The sequence below is a fragment of the Cetorhinus maximus genome, chromosome 20 (genome assembly GCF_964194155.1).
Source record: "Cetorhinus maximus chromosome 20, sCetMax3.hap1.1, whole genome shotgun sequence".
NCBI lineage: Eukaryota > Metazoa > Chordata > Chondrichthyes > Lamniformes > Cetorhinidae > Cetorhinus > Cetorhinus maximus.
The window spans coordinates 57,827,869-57,843,742 of record NC_135898.1 but is presented as its reverse complement, the minus strand read 5'-3'; the positions used below and the strand labels follow the sequence as shown (position 1 = coordinate 57,843,742).

Here is a 15,874-nt window from a genome sequence, read left to right as displayed (position 1 = left end):
GCAAATTAATTCAGGCTCAGCTGTTGATATCTGCTTTCTTAAAAGTAGCTGGTGATCTTACCAGTAACATAAGTGGCTCTGAAGAGCAAACAAATATTCATTGAAGCTCTCAATTGGTTTTTCTTGTAGAACATAATCAATACGATGTCCTCCATTCAGCATTCCAATCTTCACTGTTGAATCCTCATCTTTGGATGATTCTGGACTTTCCACCAACTTTTGTTCTAGGATTTAATTGGCTACAGTTTAAGTAAGGCAGTTTCATAATACAGGACAAGAAAATAAAACAATTACCTGCAGTATAACTACATATTTGGTTTAATGTAAAAGAATTAAGTTAGCAGAGGTTTCATGACATTCATTTTTATTCATAAAATATTCATTATCCCCAATAATCCTGAACAATCTGCTCAGCCCAATAGACGTTAACAATCTCAAATTACTGAGATTGAAATAATAATCTAAATCTACAAAGTGAATGATTGGATTTGGCTCCACTACATCCATACAGTTGCTGAGCAATCTGAAAATACTTTTCTTGTTAACCTGGGTTGGTGGTAGTGGTGAAGGGTGTGGAAATACAGCCCTATTATCTTTCTTCCTATCTTTTTAAGGAGCACATCATTTTTATTCTTCTGTGCTCATGGAAGTCAAGGTCTTCAGTAGTCCGGAGGAAACAACACTTTTCTAGTTGTAACTTTCTACTCTGGTTGGTGAACTCAACAACTAAAATAAAAGCAATATACCGTGGATGCTAGAAACGTGAAATAGAAACAGAAACTGCCGGAAAAACTCAGCAGGTCTGGCAGCATCTGTGGAGAGGGAAACAGAGTTAACGTTTTGCATCCATATGACTCTTCTTCAGAGCTAAATAGAAGTAGAAATGTGATGGATTTTATACTGTTTAAGAGGAGGTGGAGCAGATGGAGCAAAATAGAAGGTAAGGGACAGATGAAAGCTAAGGAGAAATAGGACAAAGAGAGTGTTAATGGTAGTGTTAAAGACTAAATAAGGTGCTGACAGTGGCATAAAGGTAAGATAGCAGAATGTGTTAATAGCAGAACAAGAGTCATCACTCTGTGGAAGTAAAAGATAACAAGTGACCGGTGGCCCTGTTTGAGGTGGTTGGTTGGGAGAAAATAAGTAAATAAACAAAAAAATGTTGGATTAAAAAGGGGGAAAGATGGAGCACAGAGTTCATGGTCTGACGTTGTTGAACTCCATGTTAAGTCTGGAAGGCTGTAAAGTGCTTAATCAGAAGATGAGGTGCTGTTCCTCCAGTTTGCAATAAGCTCCACCTGCTCCACGCCCTCTTAAACAGTATGAAATCCATCACATTTCTACTTCTCTTTAGCTCTGAAGAAGAGTCATACGGACTCAAAACGTTAACTCAATAACTAAGAACCTGTAGTGAGAGACTATATTATTTTTTAAAGAAATAGAATGAATGAGTATGACAAAGAAGAAAATAAGTGGTATAAGTATGTCAGATAATAAAACAGGTAAAGTCAAACCCTGCAGCTTTAAAATCCATAATTGGAAAATAGAGTCAGTAATGTATTGCATCATTTGACTGTTTCATTAGCCATGAAATCTGACAGATTACTCAGATATGAGAAATGGAAAATAAATTAACAATGTTTGGCGTTTAGTACAGCTGTGAGCTGTGTGATGTGCTGCAGCAGCAATAGCCAAGTGTCACTCCTCAAGGATTGTATATGCATAACCCTAACATTTGTGAACTGTAAAAATCAAAAACTTGACAATGAGAAGCTGTCATTCCTCAACTGAAACTGTTTGGCACATCAATGAAAATATCAAAATAATTCAATGAGAATTCTAACAACCATCTCAAATTACTTTTTCTGATTTTCTCTTCCCAATCTATACAACTATCCCATTTCACAATAAACTTAGGTCTGGATCTTCTGAGGAGCAGCAATCATCGTCAAACTTTGCCCCGCCTAGACGCTGCCCCGCATTTCTTGCTAGGTCTTCAGAGTCCAGCTTTCCCAGAAATGACGTGCACAGTGTCCCTCAGAAAACTCCACTGGATCGGAGCAGAGTCGGGGCAAGACTTTTTATGACACTAGCTGCCACATGGTCCAGTGTAAACGTTGGTTAGTCAGCCGGATCAGGCATGCCCGATTGCAGTTGCGTCAGGGAGAAGTTGTGTTCGCTTAGTCATGTGTGGTAAGGTCTGATCGGGGGTTAGCCAGGTGGTCAGGGGTATAGTTAGAGGGTTAGCTTTGGAGGTAGTCGGGGGTGGGGGGTTGGGGTGCACGGGTGGGCGGGTGCAGTGTGAGCATGGCTAGGGAGTCAGTTCTGAAGCTACCCAGGATTAAACTAGGTTTTAATCTGTCTAACATTTAACTATCCAGGTAAATACATCAGGACAGTCCAAGCTCTCCAACTCTAACTCAGAGTTGGAGACATTCGAGGAGGGTCCCAAGAAGGAGGGGAATTGAAGCTGAAACTTCTGGGTAATTCCCACGGTTGTCAGCACATCAGGACTTCCGCAGATCCTGATGTGCATCTCCGGTCATACGTCCAATTGCCGATGATCTGGAGAAGGCCTTATTCTCAACCAAAGAGGCCAAATTGCACCAAGTTAGCTGAAGAAATTTACAGTAGATAATTCCTTTTTATCTATCTCATTTTCTTCTCAACCCAATTATAAACACACAGCTGAACAACTGGAATAAGGTGAAAAACTTACTCAATATTTGATTCTGACACATGACTAGATAAATTACATTTTAACATGATTTCAAATTCATTTCAATCCTTATTTTTCTATGAATATTAAAGAGTTTGGGAAACATGGACAAATTAGAATGATTAAGACAGACTTGGGGCTGAGATACAAGTCAGATTTTAATTAAATCTATGTGCAGATTAAAGCCAAAAAAGCTTTCATTCCTCTAAGCTCAGTAAACATTGTCATCATACATGCACTAACACATATTTGGCAAACAGTTCCAGTTGTAAGAATATTATAATATTCACTGGATTTTTAAAAATGTGTTCACGAAACATTGGTAACGCTGGCAATGGCTGGATTTTCTCTTTCTCAAGGCATCCTTTACTGAGCGCTTGTAGCACAAATAATACCTGCTGCTTGCCAGCCCAAGCCTGGAAGATGCCTAAGTCCAGCTGTAGGTAAGCACAAGCTTCACTATCAAAGATGTTGTGAGTGGAATCTGTAGAATCAGTGAATAACCACATGTTCAACCTTATGACGGTGGGAAGGCCATTCATTGATAAAGAAACTCAAAATGGTTGGGTCAACGTCACTTCTCAAGAAACTTCTGTAGTGATGTCTTGGAACTAAATTGACTGCTGTCTGATAACCACGACTATCACCATTGTATCAGGTTTTTTCCTTTGAAATTATTAGTGGTTATTGGTAGCTACGAAATATTTCTATCACTTAATTGCAAATTAGGATATGCTAAAGCTGTATTTTAATGAGTCACAACTCAAGAGTTGTCTATTTTTTTTCTTCCTCCCTATCCTCAAAAAATGTCTAAATGTTCAATGTCCCAAGGAATTCACAGCTTCAGAATCCTAGGGATCCTAATATTTCACACAACTTTGACTACTTTAGGTCATCTAACTTGTTTGCAATTATGAACATCAATACCAGTACCAGGCACTAGATACATCACCATGAAATGTGGAAAGGAATGGGAAGGGGTATGGTTGTGCAATGGTTATTGTATTGGATTAGCAACACTACTGTCATGCATTCAAATTTCACCAGTAGTGAAGTTGATTTTAGTAAATGTGGGATAGTACATTAATGTCCTTCAGGGAAGGGAGTTTACCACTCCTACTCCACTTATACATGAAGTGCCAGAAAAACAGACCCATCTAAAAAGAAATACTAGCTATACTATTAAGAAAATTACACAGCCCGATTTTTTTAATCAGCTTCAGTTCACATTTTTTTAAATTTTCTGAAACTACGATATTAAAACCTTTACCTTTATCCACCCAACCTGTCATGGTACCTCTGTAACTGTCAACTCGTTTAACCGTGCCTTCACATCTATCTTTAATACCCATGTTCCAAACAAAATTACCAGCATCTCCCATTCTCACTTAACAAACCAGGTACAAAGGAACTTAAATATTTATTCATTAACTGGAGGCTGTCCAGGTAGCTGCCTTTGAGTCATCCCACTTTGTCTTAAACACAGGCATCAGCTATTTATATCCACTCCCCCAACCACACACACCCTGAACTCTCGTTTCTCTCAAGTTTCTTCCCATCTTCTCTTGCTCCATCCAGCTTATCTCAATCATCTTCTGCTCCCTTGATTTCCTTCTCATTCCCTCCTCATGCAACTTCTGACCACCCAACTCCAGTTACTGGCCCACATGCTAGCTGGCATAGTTAATAGTTCTCTCTCCTCATATACTGTGGCTCTATCATTTAACATTGCTATTTAGCGTTCCATACCCGTGAAATAAATATGGCCTTAACCTTTTCATTCTCATCAATTAATGCCCCATCTTTAGTTTCTCTTTCTTGAGCGTGTTGTCAACTCTAGCTTCGCACCCATCACTTCGATAATTCCCTGTTCCAATCCCTTCAGTTCAGCTTCCACATTATTCAGAGCATGAAATTGCCCTAACCAAGGTCATGAATGCCATCCCCTGTAATTGTCACTATGATACATTATACTTCCTTTCCCTCCTCAAGCTCCTTACAGCAAGGTTGGCCATACCATCTGCCTCTTTGTCCAGTGCCAGCCTTCCATCATCCTGTTTTCCGTGAAGCCACCCTTGTATGGTTACATGCCCACTTATACAAAACTAGCCATAGCATTGTCAGTGTTGGCTTCTCCCTCATCTCTCCTCTTCCAAAAACTAAAAATAAATCATGCCTTCTGACAATATAAACATGTTCAGGTACATTTGGCCATGAAGTCTGTAATCAGTGTGAATAATTGCGTCCCTCCATATTTCTTTTTACATTTTAATAGTTAAGTAACAATGCTGTATAAAATTTACCTTCCTCCACGTGTTTTTCTTCTTCCTCTTTAATTTGGTTAGCTACCTTCTCTAGCTCAGCTTGCAACTGGGTTGAAGAAGTGTGGGCACGTGCAAATTCATTCAGTGTCTGCCAGGCATTCTTCAGAGAACTAATGAAGCCTTGTTTTAAATCTGAGCCCATACGAGACAGACTCTCTTTCAACTCTGGAAAAGAAAAACAAGTAAATCAATCCCTTTCCCATATAGTATTTTGATCCAGGTAGTAAAACCAATTGCATCTTCTCCTTCCTTTCATTCAACAGTATCAAATGAAATTCTGGGAAACTCAGCTCAACTTTGAGAAGAACAATGAAACACTGAAGTGTGGCAGTAAACACAACATCCTTGAGACTGGGGACTGATGCAATCTGTTCATCCCCTCTACTTAGGAGTTGAGAAGAATAAGAGGTGATCTGATTGAAACTTGTAAAATTTTGAGGGGGCTTCACAGATAATAAATATTGAGAGGTTGTTTCCCCTGGCTGGAGATCCTAGAATTATGGGGCATAGTCTCAGTGGAATGATCATTTAAGACAGAAATGAAGAGAAATTCCATCAAGGGTTGTGAATCTTTGAAATTCTCTAACTCAGACAGCTGTCAATGGTCAATCATGGATTGTGCTTAAGATTGAGATAGATAGATCTTTGGAATCTAGGGGAAATCACAAGATATGGGGCTTGAAATTCAGGTATAATCTTATTGAATGATGAAGCAGCCTTGAGGGGCCATAACTCTTGCTCCCACTTCTTATGTTATCAGTACTATAAAGGGAGGCTGATTTAATTTATACAAAGGAGCAAACCTGAAGCATCAACCTTCCTCTTTCAAATGTAGACTGATCTGCTATGCATTTCCAACACTTCTGTTTTTATTTTTGTATCTAGAATTGACATTGACATATAGATTGCTCATTTGGAAATACTGTCAATAAATGTCCAACTTAAAAATATTCAACTTTCTACTAGTTATCCCATATCTGGGCAGCTTAAAGCAAAATAAAGAAGTTATTTTTATTGTTGGTCATAAGGAAGACAATGTGCCAATATATTTTTCAACCTGCCTCTAGCAATTTTATTGGCAACAGAATGGAAAACACCAATATTGACACGGGTAGCTTTTCCTTCAAAGACAAAAATGTGAAAATAGTTGTCTGGGTTAATTGTATTTTGGTAAGCTGATTAAATGCTTGGCATTTCACTATATGCTGGAAGCTGATTAAGAATTCAGAATTCAGTGGCCTGAAACACAATTGCTATTCCCAAGTATAACACCATGATTTGGTAAAATCTATTCTAAAAAGATGAGAAAGGAACGTGTGAATACATTTAAGAAGTGCATTGTGATAAATATTTTATGGCTCATTATTTCTACAACAGTATTTTGATCTTTAGCTAAGAGACAAAAATGTCTTTTTTGTCCTCAATCTAACACATATAGCAGAATACTTTAAGCACAGAAACACAATTACTTGTGACAGGCCATTATTCACTTCACTTCTGGTTGAAGAATTTGTTTCTAAAGCGCTGATAAGAAGCACTGTACTTTTATAACCCTTTTTAACATTTGTTTTAAAATGACTATGCATGCTATTATATAGATCAAGAACGAATATATTTTATACAAGTGAGATATTGCATCTCAAATTAATGTCAGGTTCCAATGTAGAATGCTTATAATAGAAAGGGTGAAGTGAGAATGTGAGGGAAGTGCAAGTCACAAGGAGGTCAAGGTCATGCTTGCAAATTGCATGGTTATAGTACCACAAGACATAGGAGCAGAAGTAGGCCATTCGGCCCATCAAGTCTGCTCCGCCATTCAATGAGATCATGACTGATCTGATAATCCTCAATGCCACTTTCCTGTCTTTTCCACATAACCCTTCATTCCCTTACTGATTAAAAATTTGTCTATCTCTGCCTTGAATTTTCATTAACAACCCAGCTTCTACAGCCCTCTGCGAAATTCCACAGATTAATTACCCTCTGACAGAAGAAATTCCTCCTCATCTCTGTTTGAAATGGGCGACCCCTTACTCAGATTATGCCCTCTGGTCCTAGACTCTCCCACAAGGGGAAACAACCTCTCAGCATCTACCCTGTCAAGCCCCCTAGGAATCTTGTGTGTTTCAATAAGGTCGTCTCTCATTCTTCTAAGTTCCAATGAGTACAGGCCCAACCTACTCAACCACTCCTCATGAGAAATTCCCTCCATACCCGGAATCAACCTAGTAAGCCTTCTTTGGACTGTCTCCAATGCCAGTATATCTTTCCTTAGATAAGGGGACCAAAACTGTTCACAGTATTCTAGTGTTGTCTAACTAATGCCTTGTATAGTTTTAGCAAGACTTCCTTATTTTTATACTCCATTCCTTTTGAAATAAAGGCCACCATTCCATTTGCCTTCCCTATTACCTGCTGAACTTTTATGTTAGCATTTTGGGATTCATGCACAAGGACTCCCAAATCTCTCTGTGCTGCAGCCTTCTGCAGTCCTTCTCCATTTAAATAATATTCAGCTCCTCTATTCTTCCTACCAAAGTGCATAACCTCACATTTTCCCACATTATATTCCATCTGCCACTTTTTTGCCCACTCACTTAACTTGTCTATATCCCTTTGTAGATTCCTTGTGTCAACCTCGCCATTTGCCTTCCCACCTACCTTTGTATCATCCACAAAAATGGCGATAGTACATTCACTTCCCTCATCTAAGTCCTTAATATATATTGTAAATAATTGAGACACCAGCACAGACCCCTGTGGCATTCCACTAGTTACAGGTTGTCATCCTGAAAATGCCCCCCTTATCCCAACTCTGTTAAGCAATCCTCTAACCATGCTAATATAGTACCCCCAGCACCATGGGCTCCTTATTAAGTAGCCTTATGTGCGGTACCTTATCAAACACCTTTTGGAAATCCAAATATATTACATCTACTAGTTCCCCTTTATCTATCCTGCTAGTTACCTCCTCAAAGAATTCTAATAAATTTGTCAGGTGATTTCCACTTCATGAAGCCATGCTAACTCTGTTTGATTAGATTATGTAATTCTAAATGCTCTGCTATTACATCCTTTATAATAGACTCTAACATTTTCCCAACGACAGATGTTAAGCTAACTGGCCTATAGTTACCTGTTTTTTGTACCCCTCCCTTTTTGAATAAGGGTGTTACATTGGCAGTTTTCTAATCCTCTGGGACTTTTCCAGAATCTAAGGATTCTTGGAAGATTACTACCCACTGCATCTACTATCTCTGTAGCTACTTCCTTTAATATCCTAGGATGCAACCCATCAGGACCAGGGGCCTTTAGCCTCATTAGTTTTCCGAGTACTTTTTCTCTAGTGATAGTTATTGTATTTATTTCCTCCCCCTCTTTTGCCCCTTGATTATTTAGTATTTGAATGATATTAGTATCTTCTACCGTGAAGACTGAAGCAAGTTATTTATTCAACTCCTCTGCCATTGCCTGGTTCCCCATTATTATTTCCCCAGCCTGATTCTGTAAGTCTATGTTCACTTTTCCTTTCCTCTCTTCCTTTTTATATATTTAAAGAAGCTCTTACTGTCCATTTTTATATTACTTGCTAGCTTAACCTCAAAGTTTATTATATTGGAGTTATGTTCAGCAAAGCATCAGGTTATTCACTTTTATTTTACCCTGTATGAAGAATATTACACTGCAAGTAGGAAATATAGGACAACAGAACAAATGCTCTCAGAAATAGATTGGTCATTTGAACTCTTGGTCAACAATGTAGGGAAAAGAAAATGGAGGTCAGCTGCATTAGATGAGAACATTTTTGGGGGAAAAGCAGCCGATCGTAGAGTGAATGGAGGTGTTAGAGATAACTGGTCCCCTAAAAAGCAGGAATGGGGATCAGCAGGGAAAGTTGACTGGGATTTGTGCTGGGATTGCCCTGTAGATATCAAAAATAATTGATAATTAAGATAATTGTATCTGATGAAGTAAACCTAGAAGAACATGTGCACGTTCATTGAACTTTTAGAAACTGGCCATTTTCTCTACGAGTCACAGAAACTGGACACTACTTTTAAAAAAAAGGGGAGCACAATGCCTGAACGTAGCCAGTTTCAATCTCACACACTGTTTTTTATTGAGTTCCCAGAGAAGACCACTTAGGCACAAATTCAATACATGAGCAACTAACAGCAGCATCTCCAACACCAATTCTTGCACAGCAGCATTGAGCACAGCAAAGGAGGCAGAATGAGTTGAGAATCGAATGGAAGGCCCAAACTGTCAGAATTTGAAATTCCATTTGTTAGTGGTAAATACAATTTTATTCACATTCTGTTTTATTGCAGATCAAAAACTGAGTAGAGGTTTCCACGATATGCTGGTGTAGGTGCTGCAAAGTTGAAAAAAATGCATCTTCCATTTTCAACACATGGGTCACGTTTGCTGGATCAGTCATAAAAATAACCATTCACCAAGGAAAGTTTTAAAAATTCTCTCCATTCCAGCAAATAATCCAGCAACGTTTAGAGTTAGCACTGATTTAGGAACGGCTTATTGGATTTTTTCTGAGTCAAAGTTACAGCAACAGCAAATAATGGAGCTACATTTGGCATTTATCGTTTGGAAAAGCATTTGTTAAATCCTTTCTAAAAAAGCTTCAAGAAGACAAGATAATGCATAAGAGAGGTGCAAGGAGTCATAAGAAACACTGGATTATTTATTAAATTGGAGAAAGCTGAAAGTAGTTACCAAAAATAAAGACTCTCAGATTAGAAAGCCAGAGATCAATTTTCATCTTCATTAATAGTTTGCAAGGGCACAGGAGAGTGGGAGCCATGGTTTTGAAAGGAAGACAGACAGTACTTCGAAGGGAACCATTTACATAATGATAGCTAGCATGAGGTGCAGGGAAGGGAGCTGGCTGGTCAGTTGTTTTGTGGGACTGGGGTCAAGGAAGCAGGAGATGGGTCTCATGAATAGCTTGAACTTGGAAAGGACATGAGGAAGATGACAGGTAGGAGAATGATGAAAGATTGACATGGGTTTTGGGTTGGTGGAGGTGGAAAGGATCATAGGGAAAGAGGGGAAAAGCAACCAAGACAGGTGAACACATGGTTTCCATTTTAGTAAGGATGAAGTTATGAGGTACTGGGAATTGTTGGAGGCAAGGTTAAAGGGGCCGCGGAGAGGGGTTCAAGGAGACAGCTAGTTGCACTGAAAAATACAAGGCTATCTTTGTTGTCCAGAATAATCCCAGAGTAGTATGCAAGTTTAGCAGGGGAGGGTACGTCCAATATCTTTTGATGACACCCAACCAGATTAATGGGTGATTATGCCAGATACGCTCAAATATATGCCCCTTGAACTTGCTGAAAAGAGGCAGCACAATGAGATTGGAGGCAAAGACATCAAAGACTGAGGTAAGGGAATGGTTGAGAAAATCAACCATGCAGAAATACCATGATGTATGGAGGGCCAAAGCTGAGATAGTTTGGAGTTTGAAAGTGCAGTTGTAAGTGTCCTGGGAAATTTTGTTTTTCCCAGGGAAGCCACATCATAATCTGCTTCCCTGTCAGTTTTAAAAATATCTAAATTATTTAAAAACTCAGAGCAGTTAAAATGCAAAATTGTAAACTATGCTTTTAGTTGTTAGCACTTTAATAAATGAAAATTAATGCAACAAATATTAAACTTTGATTAATGTTATCTCCAAATTAATCACTAAAGTGCCATGTATCTTGACATTTTTAGAAAGCCAGAGTAATGGAACAGAGTCTGGCTATCTTACAGTCTTTGATCATAGAATTAATTTTGCAGTATACAACATATTAATGCATTTTCAACCACGAATCTAAAATTTGCATTTGCAAATTTAACAGCATAACTGAACTCAGAGGGCTCCGCAGAAAGACACTGATGAGGATAATGAAAGCAAATACCATTCATTTATTTACTGTAAGCATAAATTAGTATCTAATAATTTTCATAAGAATGTTTAAACTGATTCTCTATTCTAATATTTAAATGGATGTTTACTCAAAATAAATTCAAAGTTTTTAGTTTTTGAAAAGGCTTACATTTATATAGCACCTTTCACAACTTCAAAACATCACAACGTGATTTACAGTCATTAAAGTACTTTTTGAAGTGTAGTTATTGCTGTAATGCACAGAGCAAGCTTCCACAAAAGCATTGTGATAATGACTGCATATTTTATTTTTTAAATGATGTTAGTTAAGCAATGAATGTTGAACAGGACAATGCTGGTTGAGACAGCAAAACTCAAAGACTAGGGACAGCCACTAGGGAGTGGTCTGCTCTAGAAAACTGCTTGTGCAATTCTCACAATGAAACCTCGGTGGAACTATGGACATGCCCATTAATGTAACTTTTGTAGCTTATAGTAGACCTTTTGTTCACCAGTCAGACAAGCTTCAAACACAGCTGGGTAATATTAGATGGGCGTAGACAAGGCTCACCCTGATTTCTAAAAGCCCTGAAGCCAATGTGTCCTATATTGGAAAATGTACCCTATAATGAAAGGAAAAGCACCTGGTCTAGAATACATAATGTAAAATTTAGGATTAATTGGGTGTTCTGCAGGTTTGCCTTTGGGAAAACAAGGAGAAACCATGGAAACTATCCTCATAAGTCCATGTTAGAACAAACTATACATGGACTTTTAAAGAAATGGGTTTGATGGGCAGAACTGTCTTCATTACAATTTTTGCTGGTTCAATGTTTTTATAAAGTAGGGTTTAAATAACAAAGGTAGTGTAATAGTTTACAACTTCCAATATTTTGTAGGTTCAGAAACTCTTATTTTCTTATTAAAGAGGAATGCATGCAAAAACAAACCTATTCAAAACTGACCTATGCAAATAGGAAAAGGGCTTTTGCTTAAACATAAGGTTCCACTTTCAATAAAAATAGAGCATGAGGCTGGAGATGAATTTTGCTTTTAAAACCTCAACATAGAGGAAAATCAATTTCAAAGGCTTGTGGCCTGTCCCTTGTTCAACCTTTTTTCTGAGGTGATAGCAATTAGAAAGGGTCATTTTCCACAAAAATAACTTTTAGTTCAGAAATAATAAATACCGGATGGATCAAATACAGTCTTAAAAAGTATTTTGTTTAAGTTTTTAAAAAAAAATTATATTTGACATTCCTCATGCACCCACACAGAACACCTAGGCCCACAAAGTGGACGAGTGTAGCTGAAATACATTATCCTCATGTTCTTAAGACTGTTTCTTGGTTGGTTCCTCAGAAGGTATACTTGAACAATGTAGAAAGACAATTCCTCCAGGACTGATGGAAACAGACCTCCTTAGGGCAGTCAGAGTGGATGTTAATTGAACCCGGGGTTTGAACTTGGTTCTTTCAATTGGGTGGGCAATCCCTCAGTCCTGCAGCAAGAAGTCACTCTAGAATTACAGGTTTAATATTGTATGGTGATTGCACAAATGCAAAGTGAAAATCAGCAGATGGAAGTACAAAGCTGGTCTGGGATTTATACAATTCTACAGCTGTGTCTCAATGAAGTGAATTTCAATTAGTGCTTCACCCTCTTTACCAATTATTTTGCTTTTGGTAATTATTTTGAACTGGATACCTCAAGATACAGGTTTGCTTCCAAAAAAGACTGGTGCAGAAACAAATTGGCTACAAATAGTCGTTTGGTCATACAGCACTAGAGTATTGCTGAAAAAAAAAGACATATCTAAGCTTTTTGGTTTGCACTCATCAGGAAACTCAAGAATACCAATAAAAGTGGGTAAACAATAATTTATACTGTATGTGAAGAGAGTGCTGATTGGTTGGCAAGTGACATTGCCATGGAGAATGCACCACTGTTGGTGACTGACAGTTAACTGCCAAGCATTGCTTGAAATTTAAACCAGGCAGCTAGACACTGATTTCTCAGGCCAATGTCTTGACCAATGAGTCAGCAAATGGCTGTCACTTATTTTGTTTAGTTGAAACAGACGCAATGTATGTACAGAACATGTACAAATATTGCACCTGTTTCAGTCAAACGAAATAAGTGACAGCCATTCGCTGACTCATTCCTCAGGGAAATGCCTTGACCAATCAGGGTCAAGCTGCCTGGTTTAAATTTCAAACAATGCTTGGCAATTAACTGTCAGTCACAAATTGGCTACGTTTAAAATGTTGTCACAAGTGGGTGTAGACTAAAACTAGAGTCACACAAGAACTGAAGACCAGGAATAAGCAGACACTGAGGAGTGTCAAGTGAGCAAATCCACAAGGTGCAATTTGGAGGAATAATCGGGAGAGACAACGTGAACTAAATGGTAAAATTTTAAAGGAGATGCAAGGACAGAAAAATCTGGGGATTCACATACACAGATCTTTTAAAGTGGCAGAGCAAGTTAATAAAACTGTTAAGGTATATGGGATTATTAGTTCTATAAGTAGAAGCTGAGGTTACAAAAGCAAAGGAGTTATCATAAACTTTTATAAATCACTCTTTCGGTCTCAGCTGCAGAAGTATGTCCAATTCTGGACTGCACACTTTAGGAAGGATGTCAAGGCCTTGGAGAGAGTACAGAGGAGAACGATTAGAAGGATACTGGAGTTGAAGGATTTTTGTGGAGAGACTTGAGGGAGAGGTAACCTTCTTAGTACTAAGGAAAGCCAAGTTGGGATTAACCAAGGCGTTCAAAATTACGAGGGAATTTGATAGTGTAAATAGGATAAACTGTTTCCACTGGCAATAGGCTCAGTAACCAGGGGACACAGATTTAAGATAATTGGCAGAAGAACTAGAGGGAAGAGAAAGGATTTTTTTTATATGACCAGTCGTTCGGATTTGGAATGCACTGCCTAAAAGGATGGCGATACGAGATTCAATAGTAACTTGAAAGATAATCTCAGACAGGTCTAATTTGGCAGAAATTCATGCAATATTGCTTTAAAACATTTACTCATACTCATTGCAACTGCTGAAGGTAAGCTTAATTTAAAAACAAGAAAATTTTACTGCATCAATTCAGCATCAAAGGTTAACGCTATCTAATTTTATTTGCCTAACCTCCAATAAACAGGTCAAATGTTCCTGAAAGTCACAAAGCAAGTTGCTGTTCTGAAAGGCCAATAACTGTAAATCTGAGTATGTCAATATTCCAATTGTCATTGAGCCAACAGCAGGAAAAGCACCATCAGTCAACTTTAACTACCTCATAACTATTATATTTTTTACCAATCCCCCCCATAGGAAATACATTTGTAATTGCAGCTTCCTTCCACACCACATTTTGTCTTGAAGTATGATTCATCTGAGATATAGCTAGTTCAAATTATAAGTGACTAACATAACATTTACTTATTTGTAATACAATAGGGTATTTACCTCCAATTTCCTACATTCTCTCCTCTTACTTCTTTAATTTTAGTGGGGACGGAGTGGGATCCACAGTCAAACCAAATCCTGTCTTCATGTGACATCTACAAACATTGACTTCAAGCACAGATAGTGACTGACACTAGGAACCCGAATCCTCCCACAATGGGGATTGCCGATATCAAAAACAGACCTATACCGTGCAATCATCTGAATCGTGGAAGTCTAGAATATGGACCTGGCACTGTCAGTATCACATCAGGTCACTTACTGGTGCTTTGAGGAGCTCTCCTTCTACCCTCAATATTGATTTTGCTACTCAACTTTTCAGGCTGCATCTGTCACATAACTGACCTATAGTTGAACTCTGCCAATGTACAATTGTGCATAATTGTTGCCTGGGAAATAGGATTTTCATTTCCTCTTGTCTCCTCCCCAACCACCACCCCATGAAAAAGGAGCAGTTCTTCACTAAGCATGTCCTTAGCCAACATTAGGACCATGCATGGAGATTTGTGATATAAAGCAGCATTTTATTGGTGTAGACCATGGTGCAAGGGGCTGGGTTAGGATATGCAATCAATGGGGTAGAAGCATTGAAGGCGACACTGGGTATGGCAGTGCTGAGCCTGACGGAGCCAAGAGAAGAGTTGGACAAAAACGTTTATAAACTCAGAAAACTTGTCATCATTTGAGGGGAGAATGAGTTTAGTGGCGAAGGGGAAAGACATTAATGGGAAAGAATCTGGGATTATTGTGGCCCTTTAGGATGATCCTGGAGTGACAATTCATGTGAAAAAGCGCATGATCATGTGACTTTTACCGTGTTGTTAGTAAATCTTCCATCATTGCTCAGTGAGTTGCAGGATATGGATCGTGATGGTGATGGGGATAATTTTAAGATTTAGCAGCATAAAGGGGTAGTAGCTGGGTTTTGGAATACAAGGGAGGTGAGAGAACCTGGGGTTTGTTTGGAGGGAAGTTATATGGTTTGTTACAAAGGAGGGAGGAGTTTGGCAGAGTTGCAGGAGGTTAGGGAGGCCTTGAGGTTCAGCAACAATAGGTGGGATAGATCTTCAGGCATCAGACGGAGAAATCATCAATAATTATTGGCAGCAGAGTTTATACTAAGAAAAATAAACAGAATTTGTTACAGCATGAGGAAAGGGATACTACAATAAAATATTCTGGGAAACTTTGAATATACTTCGACTGCAAAATCTTGGGAAGTGCAGACAGCTTCCAGTAGTTAGCTTGGGAAAAAATATCACCCTCAACCCAGTCACTCCAGTAAGTCCATGACAACAAAATGTAATTTTATAGGCAAATTTAATAATGTCATGCTGAAGGATACAATACAGAAACAGTGCCTCAAAACCAGCAACCTCAGGAGCAAGTCCGTGCCAGATTTCAGATCTTGTCGATTTTTGGGTCAGGCAGTTCAAGTCAAAGGTTGCTTGGTCCACTCATTGCAGGAAA

General features: G+C 38.5%; 1 protein-coding gene across 1 annotated transcript in view; it reads right to left on the bottom strand.

Moving 5' to 3' along the window:
* sec23ip (SEC23 interacting protein) overlaps positions 1-15,874 on the bottom strand; it is a 126,117-nt gene that overhangs the window by 34,123 nt on the left and 76,120 nt on the right. Inside the window, exons 16-17 of the mRNA XM_078564771.1 lie at positions 5,023-5,208; positions 62-224 (exon numbers count right to left, since the gene is read on the bottom strand). Coding sequence (XP_078420897.1) covers positions 62-224; positions 5,023-5,208 — 349 coding nt within the window. The remainder of the gene's footprint in view (positions 1-61; positions 225-5,022; positions 5,209-15,874) is intronic.